A 20,053-nucleotide genomic window follows, 5' to 3' on the forward strand; every position below is an offset into this window, starting at 1 on the left:
TTTCTCTGGGTGCTTGGTGTATGTAGACTCAAGAATTTCAGAGTAGCTATGGAAGTCTTCAGGCTTTACAATTTGGAGTCCGTTTACTTTAAAATCAACCCCGAGCCCTCGAATGGCTGGTCCTGAGTCGTTTGTTGGACCTCTTCGGGAAGGTCCGACACCAGTAGTCATGAACTTCTTCTCCTAACAATCGCTGAAGACATTGTCCGTGTGGCTGAGTCTGCCGCATCCAAGGCTGCCTGCAATGAGGTCCTCATCATGGCCTTGCCCTCCTCGATTGCTGTGAACTCCTGTCTGGAGTCAGCCAGGAGCAACTCCTTGAATTTTGTCATAGTCTCCCAGGAGCTCAAGTTGTAGCAGCTCAGAACTGCCTGCTGATTCACGATATGAAGCTGTAGCCCCCCCAGGGGAGTACACCTTCCTACCAAAGAGATCCAGGATTCTTTGAGTCCTTGGACTTAGGCTTTGGTGCCTGTTGTCCTCGTCGCTCTTTGTCATTTGCCTCCGCTACCACCAGTGACCCCTGCTGCAGGTGGGTAAAGAGACACTCATGTCCTGTGCAGAGGGCAAAGTACTTTCGTTCTATCCCCTTAGCTATGGGGGGGACAGAAGCTGGTGTTTGCCACAGTGTCTTAGTGGTGACCTCTATTGTCTTTATAAGGGATAGTGCTACCTTAGAGAGGCCCTCTGGTGCCAAAATGTCCACCAATGGGTCCTCTGATTCTCACACTTCCTCTGCTTGGAGACCTAGGTTTTTGGCCAACTTCTGTAGCAGCTCCTGGTGGGCTCTATAATCCACTGGTGGTGGCATGGTCTAAGTCCCTGCCACTGCCTGGTTGGGGGAGGACAATGACAACACCCTGGATGGGATTGGATCTTCCTGTCCTACTGGGTCACAGATTTCTCTTGGGTTGTCAGGGTACTGGTCTCTGCACTGTATTCTGCACTTCTCTTAGTGCTGAAGTTGTCATCCCTTTCAATGCCACAAGGTGATATTCGGACTTCTGATGGCCTGGGGACCCATGCTTGTGAGGTGACCAAGTAGGACCACCTGGAAGAGGACCTTTAGTCCTGATGGTATGCCTATGGAGTCCAGAAGGGTCATCGCACAGTCATCTGCCACTGCGCTGTTCAAGGTCCCATGAAGGAGTTTTGCCCCTTCTTCCGCCTGTAGCGGCATCCCTGAGACGAGTGCCATCTGTGCCTGGAGATGTAGGATTCCATCTCTGAGCCAGATGATTGTGACTGAATGTGGGGACCATGGCAATGCCGAGTGGAACAGAGCGGGGGAGTGGTGCTGGGGAGAAGGTGACAAGTGCCACATCAAGGTAGGCTTGCCTCTAGACAGCACCGCACTTTGCTGCAGTGTCAGAGGTCTTGGCTCCTGTCCCGCCATCCTGGTGGGGAACTGCTGTGCCATCCTGGCTATCAGGTCTTTAGCCGCCTCAAATGTGTCCAGGGTGGAAAGGGAGTGCAGCTGTCCCATGTGGCTCTCCCTTTCAGGTGAGTCCATTGGCACCAGATTCTAAAGTACCCTTTGCAGGACCAAAGTTGACGGCGCTGGCCCCGGTGGGGAAGGTGCCTGGTGCCCTGTCATGGGACACACATGGTTATCCTCTCTCCCTTCAGCCTTTACTGTAGGTGAACGTCCTCTCTGGGTTTTCTTCCATCTTTTTTGAGGTAACAGAGAGTGGGAACGGTGCCAGAAAAGTGCAATGTCGGGGGTCTTTCGGTGCTGAGTCTTTCTTCGGCGTTGTAGCCTCTCTTAAAGAGGCCAGCGCGCTCCCACACCAATGTATTAGGTGCCAACTCTGAGTGGCTTGGTTGAGGGTAGAAGGTTGCCTCCATGAGAAGGTGCTTCAGTCTAAAACTCCTGTCCTTTTTGGCCCCATGCTGAAGATCCCTACAGATCTTGCACCGGTTGTACTGAGTTTCCCCTAGGCACCTCAGACTGGATTCGTGGGGATCACCCTTTAGCATAGGCTTGTGGCAGGTCTTGCACAGTTTGAATCCTTGGGACCTAGGCATGCCCTGGTCCCAGGGTAATAGGGGGGTCCCCCAAATTAAATTTTTCTAATTACAAGCTAAAATAACTAATTCTAATCTATTATTTACAGGTTTGATGACTCTCTACCACTAGAGGAAAGAAGTTGGTCACAGGTTGCAAGAAGGAACTGGCAGGTTAGTAGGGTCCTATATACAACACTATGGAGATGCCATTCCATGGGGTGCCTGCACTGACCCGACAGGTACTGCCAGGGAAAAACCTTCTGACTACTGTGCATGTGGTGTGCACATACCTACTTGGCCTCAACACCTGAAGAACTAAATTTGTCTCTATATTTATGCTTATTCAGGTAAAAGAAACAGTAAAAGAGATTGTTAAATTAGCTACTACTTAAAATCATGAATAAGACTTATGTATTTTTAAGTACAGCCCCATAGAGTATTCTCCCTTTGCATCATATTGTTTAATTCCTTATAAAATTCAGCAAAAGGCAGCTGAATTTTCAGATAATAAAAACATCTTGCACTTTAAGAAGTGTTTTTTCAGTTAAGAATCTAAAACTGTCACTGAAAAATTAAGCACGTGCCTGCACTTTGATCTAGTCCTCTTTGAAATGGAAATAATCAAAGCACATAAATGTACTGTTAATGCATGCCAGCAGGGTGTATGTTGACAGTTAGTCTGCAGCAATTAGTGCAGAATAGATTCACACAGGTTTGCTAAGAACTGAATGTTGGCATAGACAACCCCTCAGTCTCACGACTTATTTGTGACAAATGTTGTTTATATTTAACTTTCTGTTGCTAGTATACAGCAACTATCAAATGACATGGTGATAACAAAACTACAAGAACCCAAAGTTGCCTTTTTTGTATTGCTTTTTAATGTAGCATTCAAATCACATGAAATGGTCTATAACAATTATGTGAACCAGAAACAAATGTTATTGTCAACTTTCTAATTTCAAGCCTTTTATTATTCTTCAGATAACTTCTAAAACAGTAATATCTCCAGCTAGACTGCCAACTAACAGTTTTTCATTACCATTCTTCAAACATCTTATTGTATACTGCCTAGTTTTAAACTCTACAGGAGTCTTGAAAGAGGAACAATTTAATTGAGACTTCTAATGTTCTACAGTTTTAAATTCCACTGTTATTGGTAAATGGTCTCTATTTCTGTATTCAGTGAATCAAGTGTACAATGCAAAATGTTAAACACAATTTCCACTAACAGCTGCCACAGGAAATTACCACAAATTCAGCAGAAAAGGAATTATGGTAGGCAATAGACACCGACCCAAAGCAGAGTGGGGCAACTTGTCACAGGTCAAAGAAAAGTCCAGGAAAGTCCCTGTTGACATGACAAAGATATGTCTATTAATTTAATTAATGGAAAAATAGAAGTTTAGCTGTTTTTGGTTTTTTAACAAATAAATATCATATACCCTCAAATTACCTGGTTGATATTAACCTACCTAACTCAGATCGATTTCACGGGATTGATTGAGTGGAAGTGAAGACCCGCTCGATTGATCTGGAAATTGACTTAATAAATTCACCCCCAGAAAAAGAATAACGCTGCATTGATGTGAATGCATTTCCCATCGGTGCAATGTAATGGAGACGGCGTGCAGAATGGACTTTAGGCAGGTGACAGAAGAGACACAAGCTACTCTATGTAGCTTGCGTATATACCCTTGACTACCGCCGAATTTGCCGGTAAGTGTAGACCAAGCCAAAGAGACGGAGGTGACGGAATGGTATGCAAGCACAGAGAGAGACATTGACCTGGTGAGCTATTCCCCAGAACGGCCAGAAGAAGGCACCATACACGTATGGTGAGTACCCCCGTCACACCGAGCATGTCTGTTAGTGCTTTTGGCTTTTGGATTGGTGCAAAACACCAAAAAAACACCAGAATGGGAGCAATTAAAAGAAAATCTCTGTCAACTTTCTTTAAGAAAAGGAAGCAGATAAATATAAGAAACACTAATTTAAAGGTGCTCTTTCAGAATTATTTTTTTTTAAATGGTCAATGTTTAAAAAAAAATCAAGTTGACAGTGTCCCTTTAAAGGCAGTGAAAAGTTTTAACAAAGGGAACATGTGAGGCTAGAAAGTAAAAGTTAATGGGACAGACAACCCTAAGCTGTTGAGGAAACTGCTTTAAAAGAAATAAAGACAGCAGAGAAGATTTTTCTTGGCCTAAAGTATTATTTCTCATTCTTATTCTATTTTAACAATTACATTTTTGTTTTTCTCCACAGTGCAGCTAAACATCCAATATTTCTACAGCTATGTTCAGATATTAGTTCTCTGAGAACACTTGGCTGTCTTGTGGAAAACACAATTCACCTCTTATACATTTTCCCTATGAATTGCTTTTAGGTTCTTTAGTATGCGTGCAGAAAAGTTCCCATAGTGAAGCATGGATTTCTTCTAATGGTGTTACAGACAAAGCCTACAATTTTTGTATGTGTACTCATTGTGCTATAGGAATGAAAATACTTGCAGATTAATATTACTTTATAGATATCAAAATTTTAAATACACCTAAGCAATTTAAGACTACTTCATAATTTTAAGAAATATAGACATTTTCCCTTCAAAATAGTCCATATTCTAAGAAAGTAGATTTATGTAAATACAATCGAGAATAGGCAGGAGAGGATAGAAATCAATATAAATTAAAATAAGTGCTCAGACACTGCAGTGTTAAGCACCATAGAAATGCCTATAAATTAATATGATAAATAAACGAGTAAAATACAGATTTAATGTATTAAAAATACAGTGGTATTAGATCCTAAATCCAAAAAGGCACTAGCAGAGAATCACTTATCTAAGATTACAGTTAGTGTCAAGTGGCAAACCTAAAAATATCTATCCTGGGGTCCAGGCTCCCAGGGTAAAACTTTAGCCCTAATAAAAGCAGTGGGAGTTCTGCCATAGACTTTAGTTGGGCTAGAATTTTACCCTAGTTCTGTAATTTAACTACTAGACTGTTTAAACTGTGGTTTACAACTCTCCTTTCAAGGTAAATGAAGTGGAAAAAGAGGACTCCAGTCGCTAATCTTAACAATAAATAAATAAATAAATAAATAAAAAAGATGGACAGTTACTAAAATACCAAACCCTACAGTTTTTTGTGTCAGTTCCCCAAATTCCCACATATTAAATCCTCAATAATGAAATCTTGTGTGTAAACATGCACAACTCTCAGCAAGGTTACATATTATAGGTATAGATAGGCATCCTAACCCATTCATATGTTCATAAGCCCATTTACAATCCTAACCCCTTTTTTCTTCTAAAATACGATTTCACAGACCCACATAATCATCCATTTTTATGGTCTTTTAAGTATGGGAACTCATTTTTAAAATTATTTCCAAAATATTATTAAAATACCTAAATATATAACCAATACTGTACATAGTGCAGCTTAGGCTTATTATGTTTATTAGCATTATGGATACATAATAGTAATCACACCTCCTCACAGTTATGACAATTTCTATCTGCTCATGTGGTAGACACCTGTAGCTTGTATACCTGTGTACATATAGCTGTACTTTAGGAATTAACATTTACAATGAGATACTCCTTTCCAATTCTTCAAACCTAGCCTTCCGAAACCCATTTTATCACTTTTTCACTGTGCTTCTTTGCCTAGACACAGAAAACAAAAGAAACACCTTCTGCTGATGAAAAACAGAGCACACAAATACCACCAGGGAGTCTTGAGCCAGCCTGTAATCTGGAATGTTTTGTAGTACAACTCAGTGTATCAGAACAGTAGGCTAACAGAAATAAGAGACTCAATCATGAGTGTGATGGTCACTGACCACTGTGAATTACATAAATACTTGATGGATTTGTAAACATTCTTGCATTGTACAAAAAATTAAACTGAAACAAAAACTCCACCAAGACTGCAATAACAATCTGCCTGGCAGCTGGGACGAACTATATATGTAATAGACCATTAAACAAGAAAAGGTTGAGCACACGAGAGCTCCTCTTTTAACATAAACCCTTTAAATAATGCATATATCCATTAAACAAATTCAATCAATCTTACTTTTTACACAGAGGCAGTATGGGCTGAACATAAACTAATGGAATCAAGAACTCAAGTTCTAATACCAGACCTGCCACTAACTAACTACAGTCTCCCCATCTGTAAAGCAGAAATAATATTTGTGACCCTGATGTATCAGTAGGTCTATGCTTCTTCCTTCAGACTAAAAGTCCACTAGTTATCTCCCATGTCTCATGTTTATTTCTGGGAACTGATCCCCCTGAGCCTCACATGAACACTGGACACCACCTGCAAGAAAATTTCCACTTATAAATGTATGTCTTTTAAATTCTTGTCCTTATTTCTCATTAAATCTAAAACTGGGCCTCCAGAACACCACAAGAAAGGTGAAAAAATCCACCATATACCTTGCAATCTTGCCCCAAGGGAAAAATTCCTCCTTGCTTATTAATCAGACCCACAGTCTCTTGGAAATAATAGTGTATGAAAGCAAACCTTTCTTCTTCCACTGATTTGTAGTTTCACCTTAATGCTTGTGATAGAAAGTGTATGTGTGTTGAAGATCATCAAAAATTCTTACCTGGTATGTATGCTCCAAAAGTAATATTAATTTGGAAACTTGAATGATTGGCTATAGGCTACTGTTTTTAAAAACATACAATATTAGGCTAAGACAATGAGGGAATTAACTCGTCTATAAATACTAAGGTCCTAATTCAGCAAAACACTTAAGCAAATGATAACATCCCCTCCCTACATACCAATGTATGCCAGTAAAAGATTTAGAATACTTTTTATGTCTTTCAGGAACTTCTTGCCGAGTTTTCATTGCTCTTTTATTCATCTAGCAGATGGCAAACCAGCACTAATCTTATGGAACTCTGTCATTAGGTTAGTAATGTACTGCCTAAACTCTTTTCTTCATTTATTTTCCATGACCAAGCATTTTATAATTTATTTTTTTGTATCCAAGAACACATGCCTAAATGAGAACATGCATAAGCTTTGTAAAGCAGAGTCCAGAGAATTAATTTAGTGAGATAATTCCTTCCTGTGTATCTTTAATATTTCCTGAAGTTATATGTAAACTTTTCCATAATAAGAACTTGCATCTTTCAGAACGGACATATTTGATTAGAAGAGATCCTACAAAGACTCTTTACTCAGTCAACCCACTCAATGTTATGTGCTCACCTTCTGAAAGAAATGTAAAAACTCAGCTTCTTCAAAAACACATTTTTTTAATTAAGTTATTTGAATTGAGTTAACAAGATTAATTAACTAGGAGACAAACATGCAAATTACGATAAATGATGGTGTTTACAACAATGCCAAGTTAAAAGTATGACAATCTGCTGTTTCTAAGATTACTTTTAATGATATTTCACACAAACAAAATAGAAACTATAACTATTATAAATTTAGAAATGCCAGCTTCTAACATCATTGATTTTTAAAAGAGGGGAAAAAATGTAACACTCATCAAGCGAACAGCCCCCACCATCACCCTCACACACACCCCCAAAGAAAAAAGTATTTATGCCAAACATCTCTTGTAGCTTGATGAACAAGTGTTTTTACCATTACTCTAAGCTAAGACTTTGATCTATTTTACTGCTGTCATACAATGAATCATGGAAACATCTAAGAGCTTGAATAACCATACTTTTTTTCCTTAAAACTTCCAAGCCAATGCAAATAAAAAGTAGTTTTAAATACCGCCCTTAGGGTTGAAATCAAGATGATTTTGTAGCAGACTCGTGTATGCAGATCTATTGTCAACTATCCTGTCCTATTATTCATGCAATTTGTTTACAGAAAGCAAAAATATATGGCAAGAACAACATACATATATTTAGGAAGTGAAAGTATTACTTTTTAAATTATTGTATTTTGTTACCAAGCAAGTGCAGTGTTAGCCTGATTTTGTGTTTCGAAACAGAAAATTTTCCCTAGAATCTCATAACTGGAAGACTCAGTAGCTTAGCATAGGTTGTGGAGCCTTTCAGCTTTAAGTGAATGGTTTGATTTTAGGCCAGGTCAAAAGGATAGGATGTAGTAAAGCAGGCACACTAATGGGATGTGATTTCTAAGGTGCACCAATTGGTCCATGTAGACTTTGCTGGTGCGCACTAAAAGTTCCCTTGTCCACTTTAATGGGGTACTGTTTCAAATGGTGCATGAAGGAACTTTAGTGTGCAGCAGCAGCTCTACACAGACAAATTAGTGTGCAACACATTAGTATATTTTAGAAATCACACTCCTTTAGTGTGCATTGCTGCCCCATATAGACATGGTCTTTACTACTGTTTGATTATCTATGTGCAGATGGTTGCATTTTCAGTCCATTTATAGTGGATAGGTATCCATATTACAAAAAACACTGTCAAAATGAGAAAGTTTGTAAGTAGTATCAGCAGATAGGACAGCAACTGAATAGGCATAGAGACTAAACTACATTCAGACTTCTATATCTGGTCTCTGCAAATTACAGTCAGGGAATGTTGACAATTTGCACTGCCACTACCCATCCTGTACCTTTCGTAGCAGTAATAATAAAAATATACATTTACATAGTGTCTTTCACTAAAGGTTGTCAAAGCCCTTTTAAAATACCGATAGCCACATTTTATAGCTGGGGAATATAAGATAGATTGCATAAGCCCACACAGGATGCCAATGGAAAAAAACAGAACCTAGGTCTTAGAACTCCCATGTCCTCTCTAACCATTAGGCCACTCTCTGCAGAACCATCACCTTTCATTAACACTTAAAACTTAAAGAGGAAAAACTTTTTGTTCTGCTTGTTAACAGTATGTCTGAAAAGTGTGAAAATCATGTGGGCACATGTTCTTCTTATATGTCTGAGTTTACAGCTCTTACGTACATGCTCTAAAACAATACACAGGCATATTTTAAGATACTAATCATGTGCTACTTAGTTTCAACATGTTGATAATAGAAGGTAGAGGTGAAAGGCTTAAGGCTGTAAAGTGAGACCAAGTTTATTTTTGGTTTCAGATATTTTAGTTTATAAGTCAGATGCTAAAACAACTTTTCTGAAAAAAGTCTGAAGTACATTAACACACACACAAAGTGTTGATGCAACAAATTAATGTTTGTTGGGTACATAAAATTAAATAAGCGTAATTACTTTGCACATCTACACAAATAGGGTGAAGAATCAAGATGAACCACAGAAGTGAAAGAATACATTTTCCATATTCAAGTAGTGAAAATAGTATGATAAAACTTGAGAAAGGCCAGAACTTAACTAAAACCAAAACATATGACTGCATTCAACATGTACTGGCTTCTCAGTAAAAAAGGAATATGTCAATGTTATTAAAATGCCATGGTTAGTCTCCAAGAGAGAATCTGTACAGTCAACGTTACATTAATCATTTCATGTAAACTACATTTATAAACAGTGAAATTAATGAAAACTTATTTTGCCTTCCACTAAGAATTGTATACAAGCTTTGGAAAAAAGACAAAAGTCAAACATACTGGAAGGTTTTAAGGACATTTGATAACATATTCCTAATGCGACATATCCAGTAACCAAATATAGTCATTCTCAAGGGAAAAGTTATTCATCATGACCACATTCTACAGTGCTGATTTTATTTTTATTACATAATAAATGAAGGTGTCCAACAAACGTTCTATGCCATAGTTACAGTTCTGAAATTTCTTAATACTAGAAAACTGTCTCCTGATTGTACAATATACTGGGCTTGGTTTGTGCTTCATCCAGTAAGAAGTTAGTTTATTCATAAAAGTAGCATTTGTTTTTAAGAATATATTTTATATGAATAGCCTGATATATTATTAAGTGAAATTAATATATTAAGTTTATTGCATAAGAACAAGCCAACCAACAGTCTGACTGGCTGATAATCTCACTTGTGATTAAAAATGTGGACTACAATTTAATACAGTATTTAAAAAAATCATCTTTGATTAGGAAACTTCCTAGAGCCAGTTCCTCTACAGTAACAGTCCCTTCCATGTAATTTAATGTCATACAGTCAGAATGACTGCATCTACTGTTTTATTCATATATCTAGTTTTACACCAGTATATTTTAAAAATAACAAAATCCTTGTTCATAAAGTGTTCAGAAATGTAATGAAATTCAATCTCTGGAAACCATGAACTTTAACTATTATAGTAACAAGGTGCAATAAGATCACTTTTCACTTCAAGATTTCAAATATTGCAGTTAACAAAGTAGGTAAAATTTCCTTTTAAGTTATTAAATGATAATTATGGTCCAGGATATCAACATTTATTTTCTACGATTATGATTATTATTTAGAGCTTCTGAGTTGTCAGGCAGAACATAAAACACATGAGTCAACGTTTTTAAATTGCAATGCTAAATGAGAGTAAGTTAACGGAAAAATGCCCATTGGAAGTGAGGCTGCTTTTTTCAATATATAAAAGAAAAGATTAAGGAAACAGTAGGTAATTGAATTCAGATGTTAACAAGCTAGTAGAAAGCTGACATTTTAATTTTGTTTTAAGATGTTTGTTTAAGAAAACTGCAACTTGTAAATAGAAGGGAGATTATTCGCTCCTGAATAGCCAAGAAAATTTATTTACTATGTCTGAAGTTTATTGTGCAAGGTAAAAAAGTATCAATGAACTATATCTAACAAGGTCCTTTCGAACCACTGAACCATTACAGTCAACTGATTTTATTACTCATTGCTAAGAAGTGAGTTATTCTGCTGTCAGTAGATATAAGTAATATTCTTAGGCAGATTGCTAAGAGATCTGCTAAAGTGAACTGTAGCTGTAACTTAAAAATTAAGAGGTACATTGAACATTATCAAGAAAATAAGTTCATAATATCAAGCCATAAACTTGCCTATTCAAGTTTGCATTGAAAACATTCATGCTTGTCCTACTGGCTCACCTATAAAAGAAACCACAAAGTAAAGTAGAGACATATTGACTTTGTTGTAGAATTCTGCAATATTAGTTAATTTTATGGTAAATTTTAAAGATTTTGTGAATTTTTGAAACAACATGATTAAGTTCCCAAAGCCTAGTTTGCCATATTAGGATTCCCTGAACTACTTTTTTTGTAATGTAATGAACTATTAGATAAAAAACAGAGAATCTGAGATTCAGAATTTGGCAGTCAGTTGACTGAGAAGGTGATTATAAAATATTCTATTTTAGAATTTAAGTTACTTCATAATTTTAGAACTATTTCAACTAGAACCACCCTGCCCAACCCCCCACTATTAAAGGAAGAAAAAAGATGCAATTACACTCATCCTATCCAAACCACTAGCTTTGCAATGTTCCCTTTTACTATTAAAGAGCCAAGACAGACTTCATTACAGCAATATTATCCAAATGAATTCAAGTAAATGAACGCAAATAAACTCATTCAAAACACAGGCAACAAATTTTCTTAGGAAGTTTGTTCTAGTGCTGATAGCATTCTGAAATCTAGAACTACACATATCTGAAATATTAAAAGCAATATCTCTAAACTCTTGGTGTGGAGATTTGATTGTTGATGAAAGATAATTTCACTATTTGGGAAACACTGATGCATAAAGGGTGTATTACTCATGGGCTTTAGTCAATCAGGAACATACAAAAAGAACAACGCAATGAGCAACACAAGCCTTATTTTGTTTTAGTACAGTAACTTAAGATCTGTAAACGTTAGTGTAGCATCTCTGCTTCTTTTCCCCCTTAAAAACACAGTAGACAAAATAACTAGTGCTACTGAAACAAATCTTACCGACATGTCACCAACATGAACTTATAATTCCTTGCCATCCAAATGTTTTATCAGGATGAAGATGAATTAGAATTTTTTATCTTTATTTTTCCTCTCACAAGATTATCAGAATTGTAACATAGAAAATAGTTATTTACCATAGTAACAGCAAAGTAACATATCAATAAAAGTGGATAGATGAAAATCCTGAATTTGTCCTAAATCTACAGACACATTCATTATATTGACTATTCAAACTGCAGTACAGGCAACTCATGTGAATGTTGTATCACCTTAAACAGGCAATCTGTTAAAGGTAAATAGCACAGAACTCTTCTTCTAATTATAATGGTATGAAAGCTGTAGTATGAATAATGTAAATAATTTCAATTATTCACATATCTACTTTAAACTTATAGCTTCAATCATGATTACAAAATATTGCAAGCAAAGACTGGACTAATGTTAACATAAACAAATTCCTGCAACAGGTATTTATTCCATCCATAGTATTAATCATCCCTGAAATTTGCTCAAAAAAGAATTACTGTTTTAAACAAAGAATATACTTTGTTCATTGTATTTAATACAATATAATGTAGGCTTTTTTATCAGAAAGTCTGGTGTACATTTGGCCTGCTTTAACAATTTTCTTTTGCTAGGTATCTGATGTAAGAAAGACATCCTATCTATATACAACTACATAAAAGGATAAACAGTATATTAATTTAACAGCTCTGAATAGGTTTGATAACTTGCTCATCATTATTTCTAATTGGATTTATTCTTTGAATGGATGTGTGTTCACATTTTGATAAATGCCACACATTTTTTTAAAAGTGTGTTCTTATATCAGGAATGGATTTGAATGGTCTTCACTGTACTACAAATGGCTAGGTGCCATCCATTATTAAACTTTTGGTTTTACCAAGTCTTCTACTAGACGTCTAGAGTTAAGCTAGACGTTTTGGCTGTGATACAGGCTGTGATGAAAACCAGATGAGTAGTAACAAGTCTTAATATCTTTCTTCAGTAGTAAGATGGGCTAATCTGTAGAAGCAGTTTACTCAAGTATCACCCATGGTGCCAGACAGATCAGGAACTTTTAAAGTGGAATATTTCTTTGTAATACCCACTCTCAATTTCACAGCAGTCTACACACATTTGTTAATATTTTCTTTAAAATAAAATATTGGAAATAAACCTCTTAGGTGGATTATCACTGCTTTTGGAAGGACTGCCACATTTACCAGGTATGTTACATTTTTGTATCTATTCACATTTAAACAGCAGTACAGAATTAAACAACATATTTTCAATTACTATATTAAGATAACAATGTTATGTAAATAAGTGCTTTACAGTACAGTAAATGAGTTATAAAGTAAATATATTTTTGAAAATATACTTTGTAACTGAAATATTTTCATGTTTACTGAAATTTTAGAATTAAATAGAGTAAAAGCAATAGTGCTCTAACTGGATTAGTAAACATTAATCAATCTTATGAAAAGAAGAGAAGTAATTTATTTTGTCACCTAAACATCTAAATCAATATATTATAAACATTTCCTTGTTATTTTAACCTATGTGCAGCTCTGTTCTAAAATCATTACTTACAATTAATATACTTCTAAAAGACAACATTTTAAAGACATTTTATTTTATCAAGTATAACAGAAAAAAGATTTAGAAACAAAAAAAAGTGAACAAGATAGATGTCTTAAATAAGTGAAAATAGCATAAGTGTTCACAGATTAATGCTTATCTAATTTTCAAGGCACAAGTAAAGTAGATTCTATTCAAAGTCAAAACAAAAACCAATTTCTCAGCTGTGATTTTATTTAAGACAGCATTTCTCCTAGTTGCACTGTGTAACTTTAACATAATGCTGTATTTTCCAGAACATGCTTTAGTTTCTTAGATGTTCTTATCTAGAAAGTTGTTTCATTTTATTTTTCTTAGGCATTAGGAACACAAGAGTTAAATATAAAACCATTTATTTCTGGGAAGGAGCCATGACTAATAGAAGCCAAACTATATTTAAATATAGTCATCAAAACAATTATTATCTTGCCTTTCTTTGGACAAAAGCTCTGCACAGAGTAATGATTTGTGATACCAATGAACACAAGGATTTTCCCCCTGCCTTTCTGCAAACAAAATCAATGTTTCATTCCTGGCTCATTCAAATACTTCCTTTTCAGAAACAATGCTCTAGGAAACTTGCCTCTCTTTATCAAATTACTGATAACAGCAGCTCTTTCTAAATATGGCTCTTAAAAGGACTAAATCTTGACTGCTCTCCTGTTAACTCCTTCAGTGTCATGATTTATAAAAGAACAATGATCATGTTGTGGTTTTCTGCTGCTGGAATCTAGCCATAGAGCAATTTCAATGTTTTGCCTTGAACCTATGCATACTTACCAGGGCATTTGAATAATCTTTATGCCCCCAAACAGATTTATTTAATTTTCTCTTGTAATGCACATTTACCATTTTAATATTATGAAGTTACTGTACTGTTACACAGGAATTTTTAATCCAAGCTTTATTACATCTGGATGGTTTTAGTCACATTAACATGACATTAAGTGATGATCACAAACTTTATGTAATAATCTAGAAATACCAAGTACTGTACCACACTAACAAAAGGATAAAAAAGAAGAGTTAATCTCATCTGTATGTTATTTGGCAATCTGAGGTCTGGGATAAAACTGACAGCCTTCTGAATTCCAAATCATAGAGGCTCAACTGCATCCCAAGGGATGTTTGTAGAGGCACAATGCCTTCTGGAGCTTCTAGGTGTGCAAGGAAAACACTACCTACCGTTGCAGCATGCCTAAGAACTGGGCATGCTTTCTGCACTCAGCTTGCTGCCTGGTGCTGGAGTACACAGCCCCCTCTACTTCCCATAAATTTAGGGTGGCTTGTGCTCCTGAAGGTGCTGCACAAGAGCATTCTCTGAAGTCATGGAAGCACAAGGACTCCATGCAAGTGGTGCAAGTAGAAGAAATGCTTCTTGTGCCCTTCTCCACCCTTGTCCCTTGAGAATAAGAATGTGTTCTCCTGATACCCCCTACTTTATAACATAATCATTTTTGTATTCCCTGGGATTTATGAAGTAATTTCCAGTAGAATTACTGTAATGCTTACACACAATTTCAATAGTGTTAAGAACAATATGCCTGACACATGAAAAAAGTGTTGGTCTCATATAAGTAAATTAAAAGCAACAAAGCAAAACAAAAAAAATGGAAAACTGGAACTTAGCATAGGCCAAAGCAAAACACCTGTATAAGTGAGTGCACTCACTTTCCCAAAACTAGAACTAGAAAATGACAGAAATACCAGTGTCAAAGTGCATGCATCAGGAGAATCCTTAGCCATAAACAGACAACTAAACATTTAATTTAGCAAACAAGGATCTACATCCGTCCAAGATTTCCCAAAATAATTTTATGACATCCCAAACAGAGATTACCTTATAAACAGGATATGTATAACAAAGTTTACAAGAGTGCCTCTTGGGTTATACATAGAATATTGTAGGATATATCCAGCTCCTCAAATTAAGTCTAAATATCCTAATAAGTGGACAAATAGACCAAAAATCGGGCCTACTGAATCCCAGTGTGTGCTCTAAACAAATAGACCATGCTGCCTTCTTCAGTTTCAAGTCAAATTTATCTTTGCTCCTGGAGTGGAGTACCTCTTTCATAGATCCACCTAATTAAATTGGTGGATCCAATTGGGTTTGAATTTTCTAAGAGAAACTTATCATATAGACAACCTATAAACAACCTAGTGACTAAATACGATTGTCTTTTGTCCCCTCAATTCCCCCACCTACATATACGATCTTCACAGATCACGTTCATTGGAGGGTGAGGAGGGGGGAAAAAAGGTGAGAGAGAGAGCAAGCATTAAGGCTGAAGTCAGATAACCAGTACTGAATATCATACTCTGAGTCTGACTGATTGCAGCAGCAGAGTTTTTGAAATCCTATGCCATGGCTATTGAGATTCAAGAGAAAAGCATTTCCTTCACCTCCATGTAGCATCTACAACATCTTAAAATGCAAAAAAATTCTAGGTGGCTGATTAAACCAGACAGTTTCTATTTGCAAAGAACTTTTGCTTCTTATTCACTGCGATGACTATAAAAACAAAACTGACTGGATTCTGACAAGACTGGCTTCATTCATAGTAGCTGATCCATGTTAGGAGGGGACAAATCAAATATATCCCATATTCTATAATTGTCTTCTATAAAGAATCTGATAATGTCTACTGTCAGAGGCAATTCCTATATTCCTAACTGACAATTTCTATATTCCTAACTTAGTGTCTAATTTTTGCCAGTTTTGCTCACAGGATTTCTAACGTGCTGGAGAAGTTTCAGCCATGAACCTAGCACTAGAAGCATTTCCCCCATTATTAATAAACTCTGATAAGGGGTTTAGGGCCTACTGTTGACTATTTATTAATGTTTTCTTTGAGAAAAGGTACCAGCTCTCCTTAGGCAAGGAGTTAAGCTATACTCAGGAAATCATGTGGACAGTGACAACCTTGACAATTATTATTAATGGGCAGGTTATTAAGAAGGCTGTGGAGAAACAATCAGAAACTCTCCGATTTCTCTGACCCATGTCAATATGGTTTTCCACATGGGCATGGAACCGACATTGGACTTGCTTCAATGGTTGATTACTTTCTTCCACTCACAGAGAGAGGTTAGGTGTCCAGGACGATTCTTTTAGAGCTGTCCTCAGTCTTTGATACTGTTGGCCACAATGTTTTGTTCACTTGCTTGCAGACTCTAACTAAGATAATTCAGTAGTTGCAATACTAGATAATAATACTATATGATTCAGTAGTTGCAATACTACTTAAATAGAATTGTGAAAAGATATTGCTGAGCAATTGATCATCAGCCTTAGTGGCAATTTCATAGGGATCTATTTGATCACTCCATATGTTCAATTTATATGGTGCGCAAGGCACTGACGGAAATTGTCAAGAGACCTGGACTGTATTGGCATTAATATACAGAAGATACAAGGCTCAGGTCTGGATGATTCGGACTCCCTGCTTTCCCAAGGATCGTGGACAAAGGGAGAGGAAGAGAGCAATCTGGCAGAAGTCAAACCCAGAAATTATTTATGAGATCGTAACAGGCATGGTGAACTAGCATCTGTCCCTGCTTTTGCAGTGAAATGTATGTATTTTGTTGAGGTGGTCTGCAATTTGGGAGTGTTTCTGGATTCCTAAATAGCAGTAGTAGTGGAAGAAATACCTTTTTAATCTGCATATGTCTGACCATACCTCTAATGTGGATATAGCCCAACTGATCCAACATCTTTGTGACTTCTGCACTGGATTACTACATGCAACGGGGCTGGAAAGAAACACAGAAGTTGCACCTAATATAGGATGTTGCTGCTTGCTTTAATGGGATCAGCCATAAATTACAACCACAAGTTTTAACTATTTAGATTGTAAGCTTTTCTGGGCAAACTGTCTATGACTCTGTCCATGTAGGCCCCAAGGACATAGGGGACCTAATCTTGGGTTTGGACCTGTAAGTGCTCGTGTAACACAAATAAATAAAAATAATATTACTTCTGTTCCCAGTGATAGACATTGGCTTCCAGTTAATTTGCAGGTACAGTTTAAATTTCTGACTTTAAACAATACAGACTTATATAATTTGAGTCCTTGTCACATAAAAGATCAACTCTTTCCCTATATGCCATTGCAACAATTGTGATCAGTGAAGGGCTTTTGCCAGGAATCTTTAGATCTGAATACCTAGGACAAGAGCCAAGTTGATCTTGGGTTTGAGAACTTTTCACTATAGACTCTCTCTATCCCCCAAATTTGAGCACATGCTCAGAGAGTGTTCTGATGAATACATTTTATACCTCAAATAAATATTTCCCTTCCTTCTATATGCAATTGGAAGAAACATCTGTTTAAAAACATCTTGCAATTTTAATACTAACAGCCATCAGAGGATTAATAAACTGGGATCATATCCCAAAACTTATAACAAGTTTTGCTACTGTGCTCTCTCACAACATTTTTCTAATAAGTCTACAGCCCATTATAATATACCTCAGAAGCTGTTTCAGTGCATTATCAAGTAACCTTTTAACTGAGCTCAATAAACTCCTTAACTATTGTATCAGCATCAACTATTCTGTAACTTCATTCTGATTCTTCCTAAGAATAATATCTGGCTATGGCCAAATAGTGTTACAAGAGAGGAATTAAACTAGAAGTATGATGAAGTTATTTGCAGTTCTACATTCTCTAACTTTGGTTATATTTTGTTCTTTTTCCCCAAGATTAGTTATTCTCCCTGAGAAGACATGAAAGAATATGTGTTGCTTTTCTTCTTGGGTTTGTGCTCTGCTAATCATTTCATTGGCCCTATAAACTTTACATTAAAGCATATGATGTTGCAAGACATAGAAGATGCAAACGACGATGCTAACTCTCTATTTCCAACTCGAAGACCAGTTCCACCACAAATTCCTTTTGATATATTTCCAGTATGTCCCTTTGGATGTCAGTGTTATACGAGAGTTGTCCACTGCTCTGACCTTGGTAAGAATAAATCTGCATGTCTTTTTTTTTCATGGGAATTATTCTTTGGAAATTTTTAAGAAGGTGAATTCTGCAATTCCATGAATTACAAATTCATGAGCCAAATTTTGTTTTGAGGAACAAAGTAGTATTAATTTTCGAGGAGACTAATTTTTTACTACTAGATTGTTTTAGTCAGATTTCCAAAGATATGATCTATGAAGTTCTCTCTCTCAGGCTTTGCCTACACACACACAAGTTACTGATTTGTCCACACTAGTTTAGAAACTGATATAATTAAAATCAGTGCAACTTCCTTCTATGAGGGTTGACTTGTATCAATTTAGCTAAAGTTAGTAAAGAATTTAGACTACATAAAAGTCATTTCCTTAGTTGTAAAATGGTATGTTTACTTAGCCAACAATTTGCTTTCCCATCTGTAAACAAGATTGTTTATTTTTAAGGGAGATAATTTATGTAAATACCAATCCAATGATGAGAGAATAATGCCCACAAAATATAAGAACTCCTGTGTTCCTAGCTTTTTCCAGACACAGATTCTACCTTCACATATTCCCTTTATTTCATTGAAAATTCTGCCAAAGTATGAGAGGACAGAATATGACCCTTATCAACTGTGAAGTGTCTTGTATATGTATGAGAGAAGCCCTTACTCCCATCTCCCATAGAAGACTATATAAAAAAAGTATTTGATTTGCAAAGTGGTAGATCACATAACAACAGAAAAGGATGACGTGAGACAGAGAGGCCACAAATCAACCACAAGGAAATTATAATGCAAGAGCATGGAAAGAATATCAGTTATTTGGCTAGGTTAAAACTTTACCACAGCTGAATAGCATAACCATAATGATCACATTTTGACCATAGATATATTTTGTGTGTGTGTGTGTGAGTGTGTGAGTGAGAGAGAGAGAGAGAGAGAGAGAGAACATAAGGATCACAACCTCTAAATTCATGACCATAAGTCATCTGTGTGAGTATTTGTTGTTAAGGCTTTATAGAATTAAAGGATGCCAATAGGCACTTTTAACCTTACCTTATAACAACATTAGGTATTTTTAGAGACAAAGGTTTTGCTTTTAAATTTCTCCCTCTGTTCCCCTGACTGGTTCCATTTCCTCTCCCTTGTTACCCTCACCCCTCTACCATTCCCACCAGCTCTACCTACCCTTCCCCTTTCTACCTTAATCTCCCCACTCCTCCTACTAGCAAACGTCCTCCCACAATTGCATTCTCCTCCCCATCTCTAGTGACATTTGTCTCACCAGTGAACCTCCCTCCATTCTCAACCTCTCCACCTCCCACACCCATCTCTGCCAACACATTTACCCTTCTCATGTCATAATTCTTAACCTCATGCTCATCCCACTTCTTTCTCTCTCCTTCCTCACTTTCTCTGGAATACCTAATCCAACTTTAAAAAGATGTCTGCCTTCCACAACTTCTTCATATCTTGCTCACTTGAGCTCCTGGCTATCACAGAGACCTGGATCCCTTTGTATGGCAATGCCTCTGCAGCTGGCCTCTATTATGGAGGTCTCTCCTCTCAAGCTCCTCATGCTTGATCAGACTGGGTGTGTGGGGTGGTATTGGGCTTCTCCTCTCCCACTACTGCCACTTATATCTGC

At 36.6% G+C, this 20,053-nt stretch overlaps 2 protein-coding genes across 2 annotated transcripts in view; one reads left to right on the forward strand and one right to left on the reverse strand.

The window, feature by feature from the left end:
* CENPP (centromere protein P) overlaps positions 1-20,053 on the reverse strand; it is a 280,800-nt gene that overhangs the window by 127,303 nt on the left and 133,444 nt on the right. The window lies entirely within an intron of this gene.
* The window catches only part of ASPN (asporin), a 36,174-nt gene continuing 28,998 nt past the window's right edge, over positions 12,878-20,053 (forward strand). The window contains exons 1-2 of the mRNA XM_067568162.1: positions 12,878-13,058; positions 18,161-18,422. Coding sequence (XP_067424263.1) covers positions 18,185-18,422 — 238 coding nt within the window. The 5' untranslated portion in view covers positions 12,878-13,058; positions 18,161-18,184. The remainder of the gene's footprint in view (positions 13,059-18,160; positions 18,423-20,053) is intronic.

The sequence above is a fragment of the Emydura macquarii genome, unplaced genomic scaffold (genome assembly GCF_026122565.2).
Source record: "Emydura macquarii macquarii isolate MOO-44397 ecotype Brisbane River unplaced genomic scaffold, CSIRO-AGI_Emac_v2 contig_2846, whole genome shotgun sequence".
Taxonomy (NCBI): Eukaryota; Metazoa; Chordata; order Testudines; family Chelidae; genus Emydura; species Emydura macquarii.